Source organism: Rhinolophus sinicus, linkage group LG06, assembly GCF_036562045.2.
Source record: "Rhinolophus sinicus isolate RSC01 linkage group LG06, ASM3656204v1, whole genome shotgun sequence".
Lineage (NCBI taxonomy): Eukaryota > Metazoa > Chordata > Mammalia > Chiroptera > Rhinolophidae > Rhinolophus > Rhinolophus sinicus.
This window is the reverse complement of record NC_133756.1, coordinates 12,003,581-12,029,363: the sequence shown is the minus strand read 5'-3', so window position 1 is coordinate 12,029,363 and position 25,783 is coordinate 12,003,581. Positions and strand designations below refer to the sequence as shown.

General features: G+C 41.6%; 2 protein-coding genes across 4 annotated transcripts; both read right to left on the bottom strand.

The window, feature by feature from the left end:
- Positions 1-652: 652 nt before the first annotated feature.
- NDUFS5 (NADH:ubiquinone oxidoreductase subunit S5) lies at positions 653-5,771 on the bottom strand. Its single transcript, XM_019726587.2, has 3 exons — positions 5,615-5,771; positions 3,933-4,150; positions 653-875 (listed from the first exon to the last, which is right to left on the bottom strand). The coding sequence occupies exons 2-3, from the start codon at positions 4,146-4,148 to the stop codon at positions 771-773; spliced, it is 321 nt and encodes a 106-aa protein (XP_019582146.2). The 5' UTR covers positions 4,149-4,150; positions 5,615-5,771; the 3' UTR covers positions 653-770.
- Positions 5,772-13,444: 7,673 nt separating this feature from the next.
- AKIRIN1 (akirin 1) lies at positions 13,445-25,174 on the bottom strand. Of its 3 annotated transcripts, XR_002136951.2 has the most exons (6): positions 24,825-25,174; positions 20,642-20,782; positions 18,490-18,624; positions 17,089-17,160; positions 15,554-16,428; positions 13,445-14,709 (listed from the first exon to the last, which is right to left on the bottom strand). XR_002136951.2 is itself a non-coding variant. In XM_019726586.2 (5 exons), exons 1-5 carry the CDS (start codon positions 25,039-25,041, stop codon positions 16,418-16,420), a joined length of 576 nt encoding a protein of 191 aa, XP_019582145.1. In that variant the 5' UTR covers positions 25,042-25,174; the 3' UTR covers positions 14,913-16,417. The 3 variants fall into 3 exon arrangements, 2 of the variants coding, with proteins under 2 accessions (XP_019582145.1, XP_074190526.1); XM_019726586.2 differs by lacking the exon at positions 13,445-14,709 and having other exon boundaries at positions 14,913-16,428; XM_074334425.1 differs by lacking the exons at positions 13,445-14,709; positions 15,554-16,428 and having other exon boundaries at positions 17,048-17,160.
- Positions 25,175-25,783: the final 609 nt, after the last annotated feature.

Below are 25,783 nucleotides of genomic sequence, written 5' to 3'. Positions count from 1 at the left end.
AACAGCGACTGGACTTGGAGCTGAGCTGTGTCCTCTGCAACTAAGACTGAAAGGACAACAACTTGACTTGGAGCTGATGGGTCCTGGGAAAAAAAAACACTTTTCCCCAATAAATTCTTAAAAAAAAAAAGTTGGAAAAAAAATGCTGCAGAGTATCTGAGGTTTCAATTATATTCTCAACACATTAATTTTCTAAGGTTCATGACTTTCCTTCTATATCTGGATTTTTCTTTTAAAAAAGTGTTTCTAAACATATCAACTAGAAGTACTATTATACCAGACATAAGATAGCAAATTGAAACAATGGCATTGCTTCTTCAAAATTAAATTACCCAAACTTGGCATTTTTTAGCTTTCGATTTCACAGACCTTATAGTAAACACACAACCACTCTCTTTGCTGCCTCTCCCTCCCAGCCCAAGTCTGTGTTTTATGGAAAATAAACCAAAACCAAAGCATTAAAAAATACTGCACCTTCTTAAATGAGTTCCCATATTTAAAGCACCTCATATACATTAAGCATTCATCAAATGCTGCTTATTATTCCCTAGATGCTAATTTTTAAGGCTTAGGTACAGGCATTTTTCCAAACTGAAAAAATAAGTTGCAATCTCATCACAGAAAAGCATGATCCAAGAGAACATAGAACAAATAGGATGGAACAATCCTTTATTGTCAGACACTTTCACAAAGAGTTTGTCCGTACATTACTTTTCCAGTGGAGAAGAACAGACGTGAAATCAGCCTCCAGCCGCCAGCAGCTCCTCTGTTCAGGGTCTGGGATCCTCCTTGCCCAGGTGGTGGTGGGGAGGCGTATACTTCCCCTCCTTTATTAGCTTATCCCGCTGCCTCATGATGGCACTAAGACGTTTCATCTGCCAAAGGAGAAAAGTATTTTAACTAGGGGGAGATATGCACCAGAAAGTGAGGGCTGGAGGAACTGAAGGAAAACCGCTTTCATTTTTAAACTGTAGAAGCTTTTCATCTTAGAGGGCCTCTGAGATGAAGCCCGTCTTTAAAGAATTAACTTGAAATCACTTCCCAAGCTTTTAACAAATAAACTTCTGGTGTATATAGTATCTCCTTGAAATGTAATAACTAAAATGTTCCAATTATATATAGGAATACAAGTATTTACAAAAACAGTAACAAAAAGATACAGGCTAAAAACCTTTAAGAGGCATACTTGTGCATACTAAAATCTTTGAAAATATTAAAAGTTGAGATCATCTCACAGCGTATATACTCCTCGTGACTGTTCACTGGTATGAATGAAGCAGAAATAGCCAATGTAAGGTCTCTTTTACCACACTGAAATACCATTGTTTCCCCGAAAATAAGACGTGGCCGGACAACAAACTCTAATGTGTCTTATTTTACTATAAGACCCGGTCTTATATAATATAATGTAATATAAGACCGGGTCTTATATTAATTTTTGCTCCAAAAGACGCATTACAGCTGATTATCTGGCTAGGTCTTATTTTCGGGGAAACATAGTAATGACCTGTTATGTGCTCAGCTACTAGTCACTGTTGAGCCCTGAGTTCTGCCACTTCTCAGGAAGGACATTCCCAGCAAATAAAAGCCACGATACAAGGAGACTGAGAGCCATAATCCACATGGATTCTGTGACACAGAAAATATACTTAGTAATGCTCACTGCATTATTCGTCTGCTCAAAACTCAATGGCTTCCCATCTTACTGAGAGAAAAAACGGAATCCCTCCTTAAAAGGACTTACAAGGCCTACCTCTCTGACTTTATGTCTTAACATCCTTCCCCTAGCTCTCTCTGCCCCAGCTCAGGGACTTTTGCACTTGCTGCTTCCTCTGCCCAGAACATTCTTCCCTCATAGCCACATGGCACACTTTCTTTAAGTCTCTGCTCAAATGTGTTGTCGCTCGTCTTCTTTAACCACCCTGTTTAAAAGAGCATCTACTTAGCTCCCACGCCCCGTCCTTCCTATCCTTTTCCTGTTGCTTTTCCCCACTGCACTTATCAGCATTTGACACACTATTTTTTAACCTGTTTGTTAATTTTCTGCACCCCACCCTGCACCCATATAAATTCCATCAGGGCAGGAACTTTTTGCTGTTTTTCTTACTGGTATACTTCTGATACCTAGAACAGTTCCTGATATAATAGGTGATTCAATGAACATTTTTTTAGTGAAAGACTAAGTTTTCACAAAAATATGAAGAGCTAGTGTATTCAGTTAAATATTCCATTAACCTTAAAGAATTAGGATATAACTTCGGTAGAAAAACTCCAGGTATCCTAAATACTAACATAAACATTTATTATTTTTAAAAGACTGCATCCTTAACCTTTCTCTATAAAAGAGTTTTCCAACAGAGGACTAGTCATGGTTGAGATATCACAACACCATATATCAAATCTTTCTCCAAACTACAACTAATCACCACTTAGTGTTACATTATAGGTATATATGCACAGGCTCTGGAGCCAGCATTGCCAGGTTCAAATCCCAGTTCCACCACTTACTAGCTATAAGACCTTAGGCAATGGCATTAATTTTTCCTTGCCTTAAGTTTTTATAATAATTGTATATGGGGAAAATAATAGTAAAACATCTCACAGGATTGTTGTGAGAAATAAATACATTATTACATGCTAGGCATTTAGAGTGGCGGTTGATTCTAATTCCCCGATTTCACTAGCTTCCTCACCTATGGAGAATTATCTAGTCATTTAGAGTGACCTCTAAAACAGTAACATTTCTATTCGTAAGTTCACAGGATGAGGAAATGACCTTGGAGCAACTCCTTAATATTTCCAAATAAGGAAACCAAGACAAAGAAGTGATTTGCCCAAAGTCGCAAAACTAGTAGTGGCAGAACTGGCATCAAAAGCCAGCTCTCCTAACTCCCAATCCAAAGTTCACACTGCCTCCTCTTGGTGTGAATTTTCCATTATGAGTAAAGTCTTAATCTGAGCAAGGAATAACGGGCTCACAAGAAGAGAAGTTAAGACATGTTGTGAACTAAATAGGTGGTGGGTGGCCAACCATGACTGACTTGTCCTATGACATACATTATACTGTATTACTCACTTAGTGGTCAATCTTCCTGTAGCAATCAATATAAAAGTATTACCTGGCACCCTCTCATTCCTTCCAAGTTTGGCTTCACTTTATTCAAATGCCAAGAGCAGATGTTAAAAGATAAGAAATTTAATTTTGATACAGATAACTTTGTGATAAATTTAACTGACAATCTAAATTGTCTCCCTTAACTCCAAGGAATTAGGAGTAATAAAAACATTTCTATTTGTTTTATCTGGTGCAGAGAAATAGGCAAAACGACACCCCACACCGAAAAATGTCTTCTCTAAGGGAGAATAGGGCCCCATATGTTAGACAACTCACTCAACTCTTGAAGAGGTAGACACCATGCTCTTAACATTCTTTTCCCCTTACATTTTTGGTTAGACTCGCCTACAGCAATCTAATCTCGTCAATAACTAAGATTGTTATATCAGGTTCAATGTAAATAGACCTGTAGGGTTTTAACATCCTCCCCCAAAAGGGTTCCATGACTCTGAAAGATTTTTACCCAAAGATTTTCAAGGACAAACATCCCAGACTGGTTGATATTTTTTGCTTTATGGCCGACTGCAAAAATAGAAACAGACACACATATGTAATTTCTAACCTGATGGCTAAAGCAAGGTACAATGCTAAGGAAAATATGTGAGAAGATGAGGAAGAACACTCAGGAACAACAGGTTCTCCTCACACCTAAAGGCATTTAACTTCCTTGACATGGTACCTACTTAGAGGTGTTTTACCACAAGTCTTGCCAATTCACATTGGGCAAGTCACTGCCCAATGACCAATTAAAAACACTGAAAAGTAGCCCCAAAGAAATAAGGAAGTAATTCAGCTCCCGTCTCCATCACTTCCTCACCGTTTTCTGTCGGAGCAGACATTCTACAAAATCATCATACTCTATCTTGCACTCTTTCTCTGCGCGGATAACACCAATTCCATGTGAACATTCTATCCATTCTTTTTCAAAAGCATGGCACCGAGATGAAAGCTTGTGGGGCTGCTCAGCACTCTGGATTGTCATCCAGCGGTCTAAGTCAACACCCAGCCTTTTCTGTATATCAAAGAAAGGCATGGCTGAAATGGAAAATCAGAAAGATAATGTCATAAAAGTGCAGTCAAATAAGAAATTTCCAAGAAAAAAATGAGATGATTAAAATTAGCCCTCTAGAAAGGTATTTTACATTATTCTCCGAATTTCTTCTCACCAAACTTTTTCATTAGGTAGATTCTTCCAGTTTATGGTAGAGGAACAATTTTGTGCTTTCACAAAACCCAAGGAAAAGAGAACCAGAACTTAAAAACAATGCATAAAAATCCTCTCTATATTGATAAAGTCATTTTTATCAAAAGTCAAAAAGAATGTTTATGTTTTGACTCAATAATACAAATTCTTAGAGACAGATCTGAAGAAATAACTGAAAAGAACAAAAATAGCATAAGCACAGAAACATTTCTTTACATATTTCTATCCATATCACTTAGATGACACCTCTCCTGAGAAGTCATCCCTCCTCTATGTTAGCACATCATTCTTAACTTCCCATAGGAGTATTTTGTGCTCCACTGTAATGGACTGTTTATTTGAATGTCTCCCATACTGAACAATGTGAGGGCAGGGACCAGGTAGGGATTCAGTAATTATTGAAAAAAATTAATTTCAAACAACTTAAATGTGCAACAATGGACAGTTAACTCCAGTACCTACTTTGTAGAATATGATAGATATTGGGAAAAAAGGATAATATATATTTTAATGTCACATGAAGAAAAGGACTACAAAAGTAAAGAAAAACTGCAAAAGACTGGGAGGAAGCACACAAAAAATGCCAATAGTTACGTATGAATGGTAGATTTACAGGTAAATTTCACTTTTAAAATTTCTATCATTCGTTCAGTCATTTACTGAGTAGTAACGTTCCAGGCACTGGAATGGGGAGAAAGAAGCAGTTGCAAAGTACCAGACTAAAGATACACAGCGAATTAGGAACCCGAAGGAAGGAACACGACGGGGTTGAAGAGCTCAAAGGAGGAAACACCAACTCTGCCCAGGAAACTTGAAAATGCCTTTTAAGATGGGTTAAATTTGCCCAGTAGGCAAAGTATTTGCCCAGTAGGGCACAGCACGAGTTACAGCAGGAGGTGCTGGGTACGTCTGGGGGACAATGACCCAGACTTGGCTGGAGCGCAGAGTGCATGTCGGGAAGAACGAAATGAGCTGAAGCTGTGGGCAGGGCCGAAATCACGCAGGGCCTTGAAAGCCGGGTTAAGGAGCGTGGGCTTCAGGTTAAGTAACAGAAGGCCAAAGCATTAGGCTGGCAGAAATCTAAATTAGCCTGGAAAGAGAACCGAGAGAGGTGTGGGCTACAGGCTTCGGTGACATTGGCTGTGCGGGCAAAGCGGCCTGGGAAAACGGAAGACACGCCCAGAGTTCGGGCCAGGCAGAACGGACGCCCAGCAATCCAAGAGGAAATCTGTTAGAGAAATCTCGGAAGGAAGCTCCTTAAGCTACACTGCCCCGCGGACAAATGCAAGCCTTACCGTCCAGCCGCGGTGCCCTAGTCTCCTCGCTGGCTCCGCTACTGGATGATCTGCTTGCGACACGGAGACTTGCCGCAAAGGACGCCCGCAGCGCGACACTTGCAGCGCGACGCCGGGAGTAGGTCTTCCTTTTGCCGCCTCGCCCCGGAAACCATAGGGAACTAAACCCATCGTTCTGCGCTTGCGCGGCTGTGTGCGCTGACCTCTGGAGGGATTGACCGTAGATAAACTGACCTTCTTCTCCGCGTTAGAGGCGGCCCAGCCGTTAGTGAGTTCCTGTTGCCTCCTCGCACTGTACCTAGCACTCTCACGACAACTTTGATTCGTGAAGGACGTGACCAAGTCCACACGAGAGAAAAAAGTGTCCCCTCCGCCTCTCCAGTAGTGGTTATTAATCTCATGGACTGTGGACCCACGCCGCGTGGGTTCAAATTATGGCTTCGCCACTTCTGTGTGACCCTGGGAAAGTTTAACCTCACTGTGCCTCAGTTTCCTCATCTTAAGATTTTGAAAGATAATAATAGTACCTACAGCGGAAGGTTGCGTTGGGGATTAAATGTTATGTGTAAAGCACCAAGACGGTTCCTGGAATGTGGAAAGCACGAGGCAGTCGCGGTACTTTGATGTCTCAGCTTCAACAGTTTGCGGATTGGTTAAAGTGCCCCTCCTGTTTCAGCACCTCCAGTGCTTCCCTTTGACTACAGCGGGGCCGTGTGTGTGTGTGTGTGTGTGTGTGTGTGTGTGTGTGTGTGTGTGTGTGTGTGTACGCGCGCGCACCATTGGGTGTGACGATACACACTGGGCATATGGGAAGAAAATACTAGAATATTTCTATTTTTTATCCAATCTTAATTTCTACTTTTTGTGTGGTTTATAAAGTGCATAACATCACTGCTGTTGTATTTAATAAATATTTATTTGAGGTTTGGGATGAAAATTTATTTTCCTTTTAAGTGATGTGCTCTTAAAAACGTTTAGAGAAGTCCACCCTTCCAACTTTCCCAGGCTCACTGTCCAAAATCCCGACTAATGCCCCAACCAAGAGCTTGTTGTTTCAAGAAAAGTCCTGCCATCCAGTCTGTTTGATTTTTTAATTCTTTTCCCAGGGAACGACACCATTTCCACCCTATCTCCATTTTTGCCTGCCAAATTATCTGCATAGGTTTGGCCCAAAGGGGTTAACTGCCCCCAAAGCCCCAGAATCACCCACTCTGAAGAGTATTCCTAAGGTCCCACAACTTACTGATTTCACTCAAGCATTCCAATTTTCTCTCCCCCCCCCTCCCCCCCGTTAGATATACCCCACCTTTGATAAGTTTCAGTTCAACTGGAATTTCCTGAGCATCTAATGCATGTCCAGCAGAATTCTGGAGGCTTATGGAATTGCTAACTCAAGGCCCTAGCCCACAAAACACTAGAGGTAGCAAGGTATTGATCACAACCACCCTTTGCACTTCTCCCACTTTCTTGCTTATGTTGGAGGTACCATCTTCCCAGCCATTCAGGCAGGAAACTCTGTGAAGTTGTATTTTACCTTTTCCTCATCTTTCACCCAATATTTACTGACCAAGTTCTCTCAAATATTCCTTCAACAGTTTCTAATTTATTTCCTTTCTGCCTCCCAGCTCCTCACTTCAGTCTGGTTTGCACTAACTAATCTTCCTAAAATACTGATTTCATTGTTATCACTCCTCAGATACCAGGCAGGATAGGTAAGTACAAAGATGGGCCACTCAGATGCCTCCAAAGGCGAAACAGAGCTCACTATAAGGAAATGAAAACAAAAGCACCATGATAAATGGCAACTGGTACTTGGCATCAGTTTGACGGACGGAAGGAGTGGTGGGGAATGTGATAAACTGGGCATATGTCCTCAAAGGCAGCAGCAGCTACTCAGCTCCATACTATTACTATTGACAGAATCAGGGCCCCAAAGTGTCAAATCTTCAGACTTTTCAAAAGAAGCCAGAAATCTTTTGTTATTGTTTAAATGTGAGACCTCCCACTTTTAAAATGTGAGGCAACTAATTTTTTGAAAAGTGCTGGCCAAACAAAACCCACATTGGCAACGGCCTTTGAGCTGCCCAATTTCAACCCTTGGATGGAAGGAAAATTGGAGGTAGGGGAAGCAATTTACTTTGAACTCTGATGGCTTTTTACATCCAGCCTTGCTCCCTTCTTACCCACTCTATTGCTGCGGGTTGCTTTTCTAAAACTCAAATCTGATCATTCCAAAAACACTCAGCTTTTATTACACTCCATGACCCTTGGCGATGAAGACACACAATGCTGTGGGAAGTGATAACACACAAAGATAAACAAAACAAGGGAAAACACAAAGAAAGGGGTCATTTATACTGCTCAGGTTGTGTGTAAGGTGTCAGTGTATTCAAGAAAAGGTCCACGTTCTTGGGTTTGGAATTCAAGACCCTTCATAATCTGATTTCTGCCCATTTCTGAATCCTTAGATCCCATTGCTTACCAGCCCCTACTTAACCTCCGTGTGTTCTCAGCCATCCAGAATTGCTCGCATGCTTCCAAACTCTGTAGGTGCCAGTTTTTCTGCCTGGAATGATCCCGCCAGCTCGCTGCCACCTCCCCACAGTCTCCAAGGTGAATGTCTAATCCGTGGACTATTTATCACATTTTCTGGTTAAAGCTTCCCGAATTTCACAGGCATTTACTAGGGCTTTCTTGAAGTCCCGCCCTCCCTGTAAGTTTCTATTATATTAACTGTTGCTACACCGATCATGTGTCGACTCCCATGTCAGCACTGGCGTGACGGATGTGGGGGACAGGTCTTTCTCTACCGCAAATAGTGGGCAACAATTCCCAGAGACCCATGCCAGACTGAGTCTGCGCCGTTGCTATAGTGACTACGGGTGGGGGGGGGCACACACTAGGATTGGCCCACTGGGATTGTGCTTACTTCTCGACCTTAAGGGCGTGTTGTTCCCTCTGTACCTCCCACCCCCGTTTACCTTTTTGTTACTTTGCAGATCCTTTGATTTGTGGAAGTATGATTTTACAACAAAATTAAAGGACTTTATGCGCTAAGAGGCAAGGCTGAGCTGTCACTTCTTCCATTCTGTATTCGAGAAAACCGACGCTCCCGAGACCTGGTGGAACCTGACTAGGTGAGCTGTTCTTTCCAAATAGCCATCTTTCCATCTTCAAAGCACAAGAGGATGGCTGGATCACCTAACTGAAGGCCCCCATTCCCATCCCTCTGAAAACTAGCCTCAAGGGCTGCATGAGCACAAGTTGTGGACAGTCACAGGCTGTCTGAAGTCCCCCTAGGTCTCCATTCATGGGACTTCTGTCCTTGACCTATAGGATTTCCTTGTTTGCATACCTCTTACTACAATTTAGCACACTGGGAACTTTAGGCCTGTATCTGATACCACTGCCACAGAGATTTTAATAAACTGGGTAGCCTGTGGATCCTAGCACATTTGGGGAAGACAGTAAGTTTGGACACTTCCCCCAACCCTCATCCCCAAGCCTGGAGCTGTAAGATAGAGGCAACAAAGCCAATAAGCAAAGTAACCTGAAAAAGTAATGCGTCCCAAGGCCTAGAATGTAATGGAAACCAGAGTGATCATTTAAACTAAAAAAAGAATATGGGGGCAGATGGGTGGCTCAGTTGGTTAGAGCCCGAGCTCTGGGCAACAGGGCTGCCTGTTCGATTCCCACATGGGCAAGCGAGCTGTGCCCTCTGAAACTTCTAGAATAAAGTCAATTAGCTGCCCTTGAGCTCCTGGATGGCTCAGTTGGTTGGAGCACGGGCTCTCAACCACAGGGTTGCCGTATCGACTCCCACAAGGGATGGTGGGCTGCATCCCCTGCAACTAACAACGGCAACTGGACCTGAGTTGCGCCCTCCACAACTAAGATTGAAAGGACGACAACTTGACGATTGAAAGGACAACTTGACTTGGATGGAGCTGATGAGTCCTGGGAAAAACACACTACTGTTCCCCCACCCCACTCACACACAAAAGTCCTGGAAATACACACTGTTCCCCAATAAAGTCCTGTTCCCCTTCCCAATAAAATCTTAAAAAAAAAAAAAAAAAAAGTTGCTGAAAAAAAAGTGCCATTTGGAGGTGGAGAAATGTCAAGTTGAAGATGCAACAGAACCAGGAACCACTGAAGCAAACTGAAGTGGGGAGGAAGGCTGTGCCAGGCTCATAGTAGCAGTTAACCCCCCTCATTCTGATACGTGGAGGTGCCTCTTGACTTTAATTAGGTGTCCCAAGTGGTATGGTTACATGAAGAGAACATGCTGTTAAGGCGAGTGGGACAGTCTACTGCAGCTGATACATTTCTCATACATTAACACATTGGAGTCTGGTTTTATAGGCCAATAGCTTTATTAGTGAGTCAGTCTTCCTGAGTACAGATCAGGGTAATTAAACTACCTGGAGGGAACCTGCCAGGGCAGCTGAGTAGCCTTCCCCAGGAAACACCCTGCTCGCTCATTCTCCAGATGCACAGAACACTTATCAAAGCAAGTTTTATCACATTTCTGCCCATAGACTGTGAGCTTCTCTAGGGTAAGGACTGCATCTCTCTTACCCTGGCTAGACAACTTGCAGAGGCCTTAAAATTACTTGATCTGAGAGTTAAGGGAAAGAGTTTCAAGTAGTGCACTGATGACTGGAAAAGGAGTAGTAGCCACATAATTCATTTAGTCACTCATCATTTAGGAACCAACAGAGAGACAGATAGTAGCTCAAGTATTGTGTATAGTATCATCTTCTACTATACTAAGTGCTCAGTATACTGGAATAATCATATAGACATATAAATGCTTTACACAGCTTTTTAAGAAAGGCATAAAATGAGGTACTGTGTAACACTGCACCTCCTCAGAAACCTTTCTTACAATTCAATTTAGGCATCTAGTTACTCCCTATCATTACCATTTTTTTGCAATACTTTTTAAAATCTTGGATTAACCTATTTACTAGTTTGCCTGTCTTACCTCACAAGATTGTAAGTACCACAAGAGCAGGGACCTTGTCTGTCCAGCTCAGTGGTATGGTCCTAGAGCCCAGAACAGTACGTGGCAAATAGTATGTCTCAATAAACATTTATCAAATGAATACGTAACTCTGCCTTGAAGGGACAAAGGATTTAATTCCAGGCAGAGGAACAATAGGAGCACCATGAAAAGTGATGGGTTGAATTGGCAAAGACAAACCAAATCAAAAGAAAAAGAATCTTTGAAAGTGTGCCTATGGGAAGAGGGAAGCTGAGACTAGAAAGATTCAATGGCCATGCTCTTCTTAGCCAGGGCCATGTTTAATCATCCTTTCCAATCAATGTACAGGCTGGACAAAACAGCTCTTTACTGGTCAACTTGTCTCCAGTTTGGTACTTGCCCTTTTGTCCTGTACTTACCCCTGCATTAGTTTACCCAAAACTGTCCAGATTTCCACAAAGGGCCAAATTCCTAGCAGTCAATGCCCTTCATTATCTAGCCCCTACTAACTAGTTTCAAGTTCTGTTTCCAGGATAGATACATGAGTTTTCTACTCTGGCTAAACAAGAATGTCAGCCCTGCACACCATGATTTGCCACTACCCAGACTTTGCTCATGTGAAGCCCCAGTTCCTACCTTGGCCAGAGCCCTATCCATCCTTTGAAACTTCACTTCAGCTCTACCTCCCTGAATGAAGCCTTCCCTGATCACTAACTATGGCTCGTTAGAACCACCTCTTTCCCTTGGTCCATGACCAGTACCATTCACACACTTAGAGACTTTTACCTTGCCTGCTTATATATTCCTTGTTAGACTGAGGCCCCTTTTCTCAGGGGTCAAAATCCAACTGACCAAGTATTTAATTCCAAGTCAGGTACTGGGAACATGACACAGAACAGACTAGGGGTACTTATAGAACTTGTCAGGCTTTTAAAACTCAAGTATCTGTCCTCCACAAATCAAAACAGTAATGCTTGAATGACTGAAAAACACTCAAAGCCAGTATGAACATATTTTTCCCAACTGAGCTCCCATTAAAACGAAGGACTAGGGGGCCAGCCCGGTGGCTCAGGCGGTTAGAGCTCCATGCTCCTAACTCCGAAGGCTGCTGGTTCAATTCCCACATGGGCCAGGGGGCTCTCAACCACAAGGTTGCCAGTTCAACTCCTCAAGTCCCGCAAGGGATGGTGGGCAGCGCCCCCTGCAACTAAGATTGAACACGGCACCTTGAGCTGAGCTGCCTCCCGGATGGCTCAGTTGGTTGGAGCGCTGGCTCTCAACCACAAGGTTTGCCCATTCGATTCCTCGAGTCCCGCAAGAGATAGTGGGCAGCACCCCCTGCAACTAAGATTGAACACGGCACCTTGAGCTGAGCTGCCTCCCAGATGGCTCAGTTGGTTGGAGCACGTCCTCTCAACCACAAGGTTGCTGGTTCAACTCCCGCAAGGGATGGTGGGCTGTGCCCCTGCAACTAGCAATGTCAACTGGACCTGGAGCTGAGCTGCACCCTCCACAACTAAGATTGAAAGGACAACAACTTGACTTGGAAAAAAGTCCTGGAAGTACACACTGTTCCTCAATAAAGTCCTGTTAAAAACAAACAAACAAAAAACCCACGAAGGACTACTGAGTATCAAGCCAGGTTAACAGCCTTCACTGACCAAAGCTCCAATGAGCAAAAAGTACATAGGAACTTTCACTTCTAGAAATTGAGCATCAGCAAATTTGGATCAATGTACTGCTAAATGCTAAGGCTAACTAAAAAGCAGTGGAAATATAAAAGCACAAAAAGTCTCACTAGGTAATGAGGAATTACTGAGCCAAAATTTAGGTGAGAACCCAGACAGACACCTTAAAGTCAGGATTCCTAAGTATTACACTTTCAAGATATGGGTGAAACAAAAGTAAACCCAATCCTCATGTGGATTTGATACCTGGTTGTGTGTCATCTGGATGGTCCAGGGAACCTCCAGCCTTCAATCTGAATTAAGGAGATTTGGTAATAGTCCCAGGCCCAGGTAATAAGAAATCCTTCCTAGAAGTAGAAGCCTCATCCTAGTCCTGTTTATTTCTACAAATACTTTTTCAAATATACTATCCAGCTCCCAGATAACCTCGCATAGAGACAAGACACTATAAACAACAATCAGTAAAAACAAGAGATCCATTAAGACTTCAGGTCTTGAAATTCTAGACAAAGTTATCACATCCTCCCTCCAATGAAGTGCTACTTGATTTATTTTAAAGTATGGTCTGGGGTGGGTAGCTGGAGATCTTTCCCTAGGTAAACCTGCTCCTTTCTTCCTGAAGGTGTCAACCTTATCCAAGGTCCAGTTCAACTGTAGCTATAGATGACTGTAGCACTCTCTGAAGCTGTTTTAAAGGCAAGAGTCGCCTCTAAAAAGTTCATTATCTTTTTCTGTAAGACCTCACTTTGGCTGTTTTCATTTGTAAGCAGAGGATTTTTTTTCATTATACCACAACCTGAGGCGTAACTCTCCCAGAAATGTTAAATTAGGGTATGTGTCTACCAATTCATGATGCCCCTAGCTGGCCTTGTTTGTGAGCTTTCCCAAATGCTTATCAATGCTACAATGCAGAGCCCACAAACTTTTCTATAAATGGTCAGAGTCAGTATTTTCAACTCTGTGACCCATATTGTCTCTGTCTCTGGAGTTGCAGTGTGAAAGCAGCCACATGCAAACTAATAGGTGTGGCTGTGTTCAAATAAAACTTTATTTACGAAAAGTTTTTTGTAAATAATTTTTTTTGTAAAAAAGTTTGCTGACCCCCGATATAGTGAGTAACAAAATACAGATCCACTGAAAGGCACCACTGAATTAACGTGTCATTCATCTTTTATTGTTTCCTTAGTCAAACACTTAAAAGTACAAATTCTAATAAGAGAACGTGAAATTCTGACATTAACAAGGGGCTCCTTCATACTGTCAAGTTGAGAATCACTGCTGCAGATAGGAAGATTTTGGTCTTTAGAGCTGATGAAGACCACTGTAAAGAAACTTGCTGTAACATTTTCAGGTGCGTATTTTATGTCCCAAGCGGTGCTAAATATTTTCTTTACATGGACTATTTAAACTTGCATTTGAAAACAAAACCAATTACCCTCGTTTTACAAATAAGAAAATTATGGCTCAGAAAGTTCAGTTACTTGGCAAGGCTCACATAGCAAACTAGTGGCAGAGCAGACTAAATCTAGGGCTACAAACATCCAAAAGCCATTCCTTTAACTATGATACTAGCCAACCAATACTCCCTAATGAGCAGAAAAGATTCACCATGTGTGGAAGCTGGCCCAAGTGCTTATATCCCTGATGTTCTTCTCCTTGGAGAGCTCTTAACACTCACCGCTGTCTGTACTCCTCTGACCTAAGCAAGGACACTTACTTACTTCTTTCATTTCCCTTAAGCTTAAGACTTTACCAATAAAACGGATAAATAAAATTAAGATGAGAGAAAATAATTTAACTAGCTCACTAAATATGGCTGTTCTGAGACCACAGGTCCTGGCCCATCCGTTATTGGTCTCTGTAGGTTGACTTCTTCCCTGGGCCTTAACCTATCTCCATGGGACAAAGACACTTCCCCATCTGGGAATGTCCCTAAATTCAAGCCCTAGAAATCAAGATCTAGGGAAAAACTCCTTTTGCCAGTCTAAGGAAGGCCTACCTTACAGGTCCCCGTTACCTATCCTAGGAACCATCTTTTCTGGATAAAACACTAAACAAACATGCCTAGCCCATTTGGAAGAGATCCCAACACCCAGCCATGGTGGTGTGGTCTTACCCTGTGGTCCCAAAGGGCAACCATATCATGATACGACAGCCTGTCATTGTTCTTACATAAACTTACTCTACTTCCCAGTCAGAAGCCACTGAGCAGATGGGGCTAACACTTGCAATAGTGAGTGAGCACGTCACACTGATCCTGTAACAAGAAGACTTCAGTGAGGCAGTATTCCCTATTCCTGGTCCATCCTTCAGGACTTTTGATGGCCCCTTCAAAAGTTTTGGTGTGACTATCCCACTGTAAGGCCACTCCCATCACTGCCACTGCTATGCTCCTCTTCCAGGAACAAGTGACTACCCTGGAAAAAGAAGAGATGAAACAAATTGCCCTTCAAATAGGAGGTAAAATAATTCTTTAATTATCAAAAGATGACTGCTGGGCTTAAAAAAAAGTCTGTAACTCTCAAATGTAATGTTGAACTGGGAAAATGGTTACAGCAGCCTCACATAAATTATTTTAATTAATAAATATTATCACAGTATTAAGAAGGCAAGGTAAACAAATAGCTTAAGTATTTTATTTGTTTGCAACTAAGCTTGTTAACACTATATAATGAAAATGTACAAAGAATAACATTGCAGTTTTTGGTTAGATTTAAGTCAAAGACATTCATTAATAAGGAATCTTCCAATGTGAATATTCCAGAAATTTCTCTAAGCCATCTGATCAGAACTGTCTCTGAATATTACCTTACTTTGGAAGGTATTGGCATACATTTGAATTAACCTCAGAATTTTTCAAAATAAGCCCTAATTTAAAAAAAAACCACTATTCTATATTTAAACTAAAACAATTTTATTAGAATTTTCCTTTCCAGAAACAATAATAAATGAAACAAGGCATTTTGTAAAATGTGGTCCTGAACAAGTCACAGTAAAAAATAAATGTATACTTAACTTCCACCTCCTCAAAACAGAGGCTACTTTCTGTTCCTCAGCCTTGGCAACAAGGTGAAGAGCAGTCTGTAAGCAATTTCGGGCAGGGGTTGCCAAAACAAAGATCAAGCAGTTGAACATGGGCACCTCTCAAAATAATTTGGGGGAAGCTGACCAAAGGATCCAATCTACGTGTAACCGACAGAAAGGTGAAGCGGCTCCTCCCACGTAGCAGCGCCGTGGGGTCTGGCCCAGCCCCGTGCTCACCTGTGTGATGCTCCCCAAGCGAGCCCTGATGCTCCTGCTCCAGGGGAGACTTTTTCTTTTCAGACGTTCAGTGTCCAGGGAGCTCTTTGTGTGAATGAGGTGAGCACAGACTCCATGTGGGTATTTTAAGGCTTGGAGTCAAAGTATTTTTCTAACACGGCTAGGCAGAGTCCTTGTATCAAATGGTGCGTCTCTGGTTTGTTCTAATTCCTCACCGTGCATTTGTAGACCTAGAACCACAGACCTTTGCTATATCATTATAATCACATCTAATGTCCATCCTAACTTATGATTCATATTCTGTGCCTGGATACAGTCCCTGTATTTAACAGTAATACCTACACATAAAACAACCCATGGTTACAACTTATATGGTCACAAAACATTAATGATCTTCTGTAGACCAAGCAAATGTTTTTAACCATAATTGTCGTGCATCAAATTCACAGCCAGGATCCCCAAGATCAAAAAAATTTGCACAATACAAATAATAACTTAAAATACACATACACACATATACACACACTCTCACACACACTTCTTACAGAACTGTGCTTGGGGAAACTCCGTATGTTGCATGCCACTGGGGGCATATTTTGCTAAACTGCTGCTCCAGATATTATGTTTGGAAAATCTATCACAGTAGGGCAAAACCGTTTATTGGATGAGCAGAAAAGAAAGATATGCTTGTGGCAACCAGAAAGTTTTACGGTCTTTCAAGTTGTATAAAATGGACCTGCAGAAACGTTTAAGTGTTCTCAGGATGCAAAGTTGGAGCTGAAATGTGATATCAAACCAGTTGCAAAAAGTGTACAGCAGCCATCTCTTGAGGTCAAACCTGGTACCCAGATATGCAAGAAAGCTTCAGGACACATCTATAAATTAGGAATAAAAAAACAAAAGAGTGTAAGAATATTAAAGTATATAGTATTATACTTTTTAAATATTAACTAATAGTAAATATGATAAACTGCATGGAGAATATGAGTCACCATTTAAAAGGTGCTAAATTCTCAAGAATTTAAGAAATCTGACTACGGTTCAGTTCAGATATATAGCTATTTATAATTTATGTTTTGAGCAACTGATAGTTGCAAGATATTTAGAATTAAGAAATTCTGAACACATACTTGGCCAGTTAGCCTAAGGAATCAACTTTCATAAAGTAACAATTGAAACTACCTTTCTGGGGAAAAGACAGGTAATAAACAAATTGGCACTCGAGTCAGTCTACCTAGATTTCAACCCAGGCTGAACCACTGGCTTGGACAAATTATTAAATTCTTTAAGGCTATCTTTTCACAGGTTCAGTGTCCAGAGAGCTCTCTGTGTGGATGAGGTGAGCAAGTGGATGAAATAAACTTCGTGAGGATTTAAAGGGCTTAGCACAGTGCTGGGCACGTTAAGTATTCTTTAAATGCTAGCTATTATTTTACTTCACAGGGACTTTTTTGCTCCCAGCAGGCAAGGTACTCAGTTTCAAAATTTTGCTCTTGGAAGTTGGGAAATTCAAAGAAAAACTTCGCAATACTTACAGCTTGTGGGCCTTGTCCCATATCGTCGCATAATCTGATCATGTGTGAATTTCACAAAAGATTCATATTGTTCTGTTGAGGGGAAAGACAGTATATACTATCCCCAGAAACTCTCCCCCAGTTTTCCAAGAATCAAATGTCAGGACCACATTTGGCTTCCCAGTTTAAATCATCCATTCTCAGGCCCTCCTTTTAATAGTCACTCTGTTTTTGTTACTTCCTCTTAAGATCCTAGAGCAAAATCTCTGGCTCCTAGATTTGGTCACTGATCATCTATAACATAACATTTTCTTAATAATCTCTCCCCTGCTGTAACTCTATCCCCTACTAATGGCTTCCCAAGACAGACAGGTATGCTCACTACCATAAGCCAGCAAATTTTAGGCGACCTCCTATAGGACATGAAGCTTGAAGCTCTTTTCTGTACTCTATCCTTGCTATAAATTTCAACATACATACTGAGTAAAAGAGGGGGATGACTAGAAAGCTAAGAAAAATTCCCTACTACCTAACTATAGAGTTCCACAGAAGCACCTTCTAAAGACAAACTCAGTAGAAATATAAGTTGTCTGACATCTGTGAACACAGAAGTGACAGAGCCAGCTGGTGTGAAAATTTTGGGACGGGGGTAGGGGAGGGGAATGATATAGTCGCGTTTCTTCTTATAATACACATTATTACTATACTAAAGGATCAAAGAAGTTCTACTATAAAGAAATCCATTTAACTTTGTTGTTAAACAAACAGTTCTCAACTTAAAGCAGACCTATTATAATTTCTGAGGAACCATGTGGTGTGAGTCACCAGATTAGGAAACAACACTGTTACAGGAAGAAGTTGTTGCCTAAAACCCCTCTGATCACAGTATCACTATCTTTCACTAAACAGGTACTATCTAGTCCTGATTCAGATCCCTTTCCACAAAAGGCACGAACTTGTTGCCATCATTAATCACTCTGTCCTCTCCTGAGCTCTGCTTTCCAAACTTTAATGTACCTCCAAATCACAGGATGCCTGACTTCCCACACCCACAGTGAAGTCTGATTATGTTGACTATATGACTATACAACACTCTTCCCAACCACCTGTTGATGTTAGCATTATCCCAACCACTTGTTTACAGGCCACCTAGACCAACTAACCTACTTAATGCCTTCATTCACACGGAAAATTCTCAAAAGAAAAGCTTGCTTTATTGTGTTTCAGAAATGTAAACGAAAAGTCCTTCCATGTAAAATATATATGAAATGTTCAGAATCACCAAAGGGAGTAACTTAATACTCATAACTCACTGAACCTTCTTGGATGATGTCCTACTCCTAAGTTACCATTTACTTAACTGGGGTTAATCTTTATTGAACCATATTAACTAATAATGGCATAGTGACTGCCTCAGCCTACCTGCTAGTTTGGTATTGAGGATTTGCTCATACTCCTCCCGAATTTTATCTTCATAGTCTTTTAAGAGACGCTCACATATTATTCCAACTTGTCGGAGAGTAAAGGTGGGCTGGTCCTTCTTCATCCAGGAGGAACCTGGCCAAAAGACAAATCGAGTATACCTAATAAATTCTAGTTCTAAGGTTCAGAATTAATAACTTTATGCAAACAGTCCTACGATATAAAAATAGTTTAGAAAAATGTTTTTCACTACTTCACCTGGAATATTTAAAAATAATTCTGAGTTTTTGATATTTGTTTTACAAAGCAAGGACAAAGGTAAATTGCGAAATAGGAGGAACATGTATCCAGATATGCTAGCTGATCTGCATACAGAAAAACAGTTCTGATGCCATAACAATCCGAGCTCATACTCAATGCTCCTTTGGCAAAGGTCAAGAACAAGTAGTTTCAAGCTGATATAAAGCCTCTAGTCTGGATTAGGGAAAGTAAAGTCACAGCATGAATCCACCAGATCCTTGGAGACCACAGAGACCTATTTTTAACCAAGATGGTGTGTCATAATTATCTGAGGAAGTAACAACAACAAAAAGATACACATTCTGATTTAATTCTGTGGTAGGGCTTGGGTGTCTTTTAAGTTTCAGAGGTGATTCTGATAAGGTTAGAAGTTTAACAGTTAGGAGACCAAGTGATTTGCCCAATATAAAAAACTGTTAGCAAGGTCATGGAAGTATGAAAGAAGGAGACAATTGAGCACGACATCTCTCCTTTGATCCCTTTTGAATATATGCCAAGAGGAAAACGTTCGTAAGATAGTAGCTAGGAACCAAAATATCCACTGGAATGCCAGAAAACATGGAAATCGACTTCCTGATTATGATAAAAGCAGTAGTTCCATTGGTAGCTCAGTTCTGAGTTGCTCTTCAAAGCTTAGCCTGGTATCTTTTTTTTTTTTTTTTGGCTCTCTTAGTCTATAAACCATTTAATACCCTGAAACAAATCATTTTTTTGCTTAAACCACATTTTTTTCTCTACAATGAAACCTGACCAAAACATCTGGCCAGTTAAATTTTTAATTGTTTCTCTACCCATAACATATTATATTACTTCAAAATTATTACTAAAATCTCGAGAGAAAATTGAGAGACTCACTAGCTACAACCACTGAAAGCTCTATCACTCATGTATGTGCAAGAACAATTAGAAAGGGTGCTGGTTCAGAGCCAAAACCTTTGTGTTCTAAGAAGACAATTTAAAAAAAATTATTTGGTGCAATTTACATAAAAGGAGCCATTTTAAAGTGAATAATTCAGTAGCATTTAGTATAGTCACAATGTTGTACAACCACCATCTCTATCTAGTTTCAAAAAATTTCTACTACTCCAAAGTAACACCCCTTACCCTTTAAGACTTTTCTCCCCATTGCCCCCTCCCTCGAGCTCGGAGCCAACACCAATTTGTGTTCTATAGAGATAATTTTTAATCAAGGTCATTTTTCATACTTAGAAGTAGAATACTTTGTGAGGAAATAAACTCCTCTACTGTTAAAGGAGACAGATCACCACCTCCGGAAAATTTCGAGCAATGGCCTGTTGACTATTTGCAGGGACATGGCAGGCAAGACTGGTTGGTGGCTGAACTATGTGACCATGAAGATTCACTCCAACCCTGAGATTCTATTTTTGAGCACATTCTCTCTAACCACCTGTCAATGTTATAGAGCAAGGCTGTCACACGACTTTCTGCCATGACAGAAATGTCCTATAGTTGTGCCAATACCACAACTACATGTAGCTAGTAAGCATTTGAAATGTGGCTACTGCATCTGAGAAACTAAATGGTAAAATGTTATTAAATGTTAATGAATTTAAAATTAAATAGCCACATGTGGCTAGTGGCTATGGTATGAGACTGCAGTTATAGAGGGTGCTGTTGCATTGGGTGGATAGAAGCCCAGTCAAATCAATTTAAGATCTTTTTCAACTTCATGACTCCATGGTTTTAAAAAAGTATTTATAAGTAGTAATATAACGCATATACTTTACCAACTTTATTACTTTAGACAAAATCAATTCCAGATTAGGAAACCATCATTTTACGTACCATTTACAAACTCTTAAATGGATTGTGCAAACTAAAGCATGCTTACCTGGAGAACTAGGTGCTGTGAGTGCTGAGGAGTGAGACTGACTTTCCGAAGGACAGGCTTCATTCTGATTAAGAACAACTTCTAAATGTCTCCACCTCTGATAACGACTATATTCTTGTTTTATGTTCTGAAAAATTTGCTCTAAATAAAACAGAAACACATTTGAGCTTTCACTTTATTGTGTCAATTCTTCAAACTTCTTGTCCCTCCTCTCATATTATAATTAACGAGAAGTGTTTATATCAAATAAAGCACCCCTCCTATAACCCCAAAGTGTGCCTTCCTATTGTTGCTATTTCAACAATACACAGAATAGCAGCTATTTTGGCATAAGTCACCCAGACAGTTCCCTTTCCTTGATTTCTTTAACAATGAAGACCAGATCTGCTGTTTGCTGTAGGATTAACTAGTACAACTTACAGAGGAAAAAGAAGTCCTTCCTTTATAGGGAGCTATTTTTTATCTCCTTTAAGTTGCACAATTTTACAAACTAATGTATCAGGAGTAAGTCTCTTACCACCCAAGGCCTTCTAACAGTGAAGCTCTTGTCCTGTTTGGGACTCAAAATCTTTAGGGAAGAGAAAAGCAGAAACTATTCTGTTCATAGCCAGGGGGAGATTCGAGATTTATTGCTTGGAATTGATCAGATTTAGGAAAGAATTTTCTGATCGTATGAGGCAATATTTGATAGAATTCAGATTACTATTTTAAGTCAAGGTAATCACAAACCGAATTTAACACTATTAAGAGGAGTCTAGGACACACAAATCACTAACCACTTTGAAGTGCACTCCAGAGACATCATAGAATCTGGAAGGATGTGGTTTTCAAGTTTTGTATTTCTGTGGTAGTATATGTATTCACTTTCCAGATAATAAAGCCTCCTTATCAAAAACAAAAACCAAAAAATTTTATCACCCCCCCACCCACATTATTCTAATATACGCTTTGCTATAGCTATTTTTAATGAGGGGGAAGTGTTAACAATGCCATTTTGCTTCTTCCCAGCTGTGTGACTATGACCTTGAGAAGTCATTCAGGATCTTTAGCATAGTTCTTCAGCATAAATGTTAAATGCCTGCCCAATAAAGTTATGAGAATCAAAGTAAAAAATATTAATAATGCCGTAACAAGTGACGGTACAGCTCAGAAACTGACATGAACTCAAAGTAGCTCCACACATAGCTAAATTCTGAAACACTCAACCAAAACACTTGGAACTACATGTTGTAGTTTAGCAAAGCTTTCCTCTAAGAAGGCTATGAAATTCATATTTCAGATCGCAGAATGTATGAAGTCTTTGCTTCATCTTTAACATGCATTATTCTCCAATCACATACTTGCCAGATTAAATGCAAGGTTGTAAGGAACGGCAAAGACTTGAAACAAGAAAGGACAAGTATGAGGACAATGCTCATGAGAACAGAAGGTCTTTGATAAACCTCTAACCGCCTCCTGTACGGCAAAGCGATCAAATGGAAAGATACAACTTTGAGGCTGGTAGAAGGACTAGAAAGTCTCAGAATCTAAACGTGGTATGCACCAGAGGAAAATAAGGAAGTAGATGTGATTTTCTTCCCAAGAAGGCCACATAAAACAGAACAGGAAAAGGAATTTTTTAAAAAGCAAATTTCTTTTTAACAGTGAATAATAATTTTAATCTTTCCTTCCATTATTATTTGAGGTTTTACTTTCAGGTTATATCTGACTAAGCCATTTTTCCAGTTCCATCAACCACTACACCCCAGTTGCATTAAAATATTCTTCATTTGCAGGTTTTCTGGCCTTTGCTCAAGCAGTTTTGCTTTACTTGCAATGGGGCTGTATCTCTCCCTCCAACATTATTTAAGACCGATCTAAAATGCTACCTCGATCTAGAAGTTACTCCCCAACCCTCAAGTCATGATCAATTAATTGCTTTGCATCCAGACTCCATGTTTACACACATCTCCCTGAGGTCAGCAACCACCTTCCACACCTGGTGTATCCACCTCACTCATTTAAGTAATAAAAGGCTTAATTCTATAGGCCCTTTCCACAAAAAGTGCTATGACACATATCTTTTTTTTAAGTGAAGTTTGTAAAACATAGTTTCTTGACCATTTGCAAGAGAACTTTACAACCCTTGAGGTAACAACTAAGGTGTTACAAAGTGAATTCACTGATTTTTAAATTCACTTTTCTATTAGTTGGCTTTATTCTTTCTATTTGTATAGCAACTAATATTTCCTTCCCCATTCTTCCTTTTTAATCCAGAAGGCATCTTTCACTTAAGTCAGAGCAAATAATGAATTATTCATACTTTCTTTCATGACAGAACCATATTCCAATAAGCATTAAGAAACATAACTGATCAATGTTTACAAATGAATATTTTAAAAATATTTTAACATAAAATGACCATGAAGCCAATTTGCATAATTTATGCAAAAAATAAAATTTAAGATAAAAAATATTATGACCCCATCATAGCATTCTGCCATATTAAGGTTTCCAAATACATTCAACAATCATTTATCAATCATTTGCTGTAATGTGAATTACAATAGAATTAGTCTAGAGGGTAGTATTGGAAGAAATAAAAACATCTTCATAATATTCATCAAGGTAGACAGGGTAAGTATTAATTCTATTTTGCAGAAAAGGAGAGACCCAGAAAGATTATGTGACTACCCTTGTATATCTGTAGGAGCAGTGAAAGAGTAAAAAAAACATCACTTTAAGTGGGCATCCACACCCTTTGCTTTTGAAGGGCTCTTTACAAAGAACTTTTGCAAACATTCTTATTCAGTACATAAGGCTTTTTGCAACATTAAGTGGTCAGGGAATTTAAAGTCAAAAAGAGTTCGCCTTATGGGGCAGGGTTAGTCAGATAATAGATGGGAGACCTAAGGAAATGACTATTTGAATTAGCAAACAGAAGGGGTAAAAACATGACAGTAGAAGGTAAGGATACACGCAGTCAAGAAGGTCTGGCGGAAAAGAGCAAAGGCATAGTTTGGAAAAGAAATGTATAAAGGCTGGATAGGTAAGATATGATTATAGTTGATATATCCTTTCACTGCCAGCATAAAGAAGAGGTGAACATGAGTAAGGATATAGTAGTGTCTGGGAGAGCCTGGCTGGCAACTGCAAGAATCTTGGTTACAGAGGATGAAGGCCTGAAAACTGCATTGTGGATTTGCAAAGGAGGAAATAAAGCCTAAAAACAGGGGTGACTAAAAAGGGGTGAGGAAACAATGATTTTAAGGCAATCCCAATGTTTTGCTTACGTTTGAAAAATAGAAAAAACACACACAAAGAAATGACTTGCCAAAGTCCAGTTTTGAGACTCCCCCCATTTCCGGGAGCCCTTAAAACTGCTAAATATTAATTCTGATGCACTTTCCCCTCAACAACTCCACAATGGTTAGGGGTTTTTTTTTGTTTTTGTTTTTTAACTTTATTATCACACCAGCTCTCCCCTTTCCTTGGCCAAAGTGGAATCCCCTATTGAAAGGGAGACTCTCTGCTACGTATGGTTGAATTCCTGCTTCCGGAGCCTCTGTATGTTTAAGGATTCTCAAATTCTAGCTAACGACCTACCGATTTCAAGCCATGTATGGTACAAGACAATAGCCATACAATAAAACATGGCCAGTCCCTTAGAATTAATCGGGTTGAAATTGGATTCCTTGACTTCTGCGGCGGCCTCCGGTCTCTAAAGACTTCTGGAAATCAGGTCTCCCTGCAGCTACAGGACAGTGCTGAACGGCACACTCAGGCCCCTACCCAGTAACCAGCCCCCCACCCCCACCCTCAAGGCCGGGTTCGTGAGTAGAATCCAATTTTCCATGGCCCACCGGATCTGCAGGGCTGCTCAGTGAAGACAGCGGAGGCAGGAGGCGCTGGGGGGACTGGGAGGGCCCGGAGCCACCGGGGATATTCCCATCTTCCTCATGCTGCCCACCCCTCTAGGCTCTCCAGACCCAGGAACACCGAAAACCGACACTGTGGCCCCACTACCCCTCCCGGATGTCTCCCATCCCCGGAAACGACCAGGCCTAGCGGCACCCTAGTTCCCTTTTCTCCGGGCAAAGAAGGGGTCTAGGGGTGAATTAGCCTAGTGTCCATAACCCTTCCCCCCACCCCCCTCAAAAAATGCCAGGGCCTGGCTTCCTGCCAAGCCCGCAGCGTCGGTTACCCGGGGTTGGAAGGCGTCGCTCGCTGCCGGGAGGGGCGGGCTGCTGCAGAGTCGGCGGTGGGGTCTGCATCTGGAGCGGCGGCGGCTCGGCGTCCGGGGGCCTGAGGCCCGGAGTGGGGCCGGGCAGAGGGGCGCAGCGCCGCCGCTTCGGGGAACCCGGGCTCAGCAGCGCCGCCTCGAACTCCATGGGCCGCTTCAACGTCGCCCCGCACGCCATGCCGCTGTCGGGCCAGGGACCAAGAGCGGTCGCGGTTGTAACACTGGCCCAAGCTCCGGCTCCTCAGCGGAGCTCGCAAGCCAAGCCGGCTCCAATGGCGCCTCCAGCACCCGGCAGCAGCGCTGGCCCCGCCTCCTGTGACGTCACGGACCTGGCCACCGCCCGGCAGAGGGAGAGGAAGCCGGAAGAGGGCCGCGCTGGGAGGTCCATCAGCAACGGTCTGGCCCGCGCCGCCCCCTCTTGAGGAAATGGAACAGCCTGGGCGGAGACCTTGGTCACCAAGCAACCTCGGGAAGGCCCCCACCCCCGCCTCCGCCCCTCCCAGGGTCCCATCCCCCCCAACTCCTTCCAGAGCCGTCGCTGCCGGGTGGCCCTTTAGGTTTTCGCACCTGCGCGACACGGGCGTGGGGGAGGGGAGAGCTCAGAAGGGCCTGTTGCGAGCTGGCGAATGTGGGTATCTTCAGTCCAATAAACCTCCTTTTATCAAGTCCTAGTCCCTGTGATGACGGAGAGGGTGATACTAAAATGTCCTCAAGGGCGTTCCCCTGACTCCAGGGAAGTCTTGGACATAACCCGAGATCTGAGGATGAACTTTAGGAAGTCCACCAATCCCATGAAATTGTGTGCAACGTGTGTGTGTGTGTGTGTGTGTGTGTGTGTCTGTGTGTGTGTGTGTGTATTTTAGGATAGGTGACCCATACCTTCAACAGCTAATCAGAGGGGTGTGTTACTCGAAAAAGTT

What these genes read in the sequence shown, in the direction of transcription:
- NDUFS5 (XM_019726587.2), bottom strand. Translation starts at nt 4,148, where the DNA reads ATGCCTTTCTTTGATATACAGAAAAGGCTGGGTGTTGACTTAGACCGC. An exon ending in GTCTGCTCCGACAGAAAACG is followed by an intron (nt 876 to 3,932) that starts GTGAGGAAGTGA and finishes CTCCTTTGGCAG; the next exon opens with ATGAAACGTCTTAGTGCCAT.
- AKIRIN1 (XM_074334425.1), bottom strand. Translation starts at nt 25,041, where the DNA reads ATGGCGTGCGGGGCGACGTTGAAGCGGCCCATGGAGTTCGAGGCGGCG. An exon ending in CACAGCACCTAGTTCTCCAG is followed by an intron (nt 18,625 to 20,641) that starts GTAAGCATGCTT and finishes TCTTTTGGCCAG; the next exon opens with GTTCCTCCTGGATGAAGAAG. An exon ending in CCTCAATACCAAACTAGCAG is followed by an intron (nt 17,161 to 18,489) that starts GTAGGCTGAGGC and finishes TCCCCTCAACAG; the next exon opens with AACAATATGAATCTTTTGTG.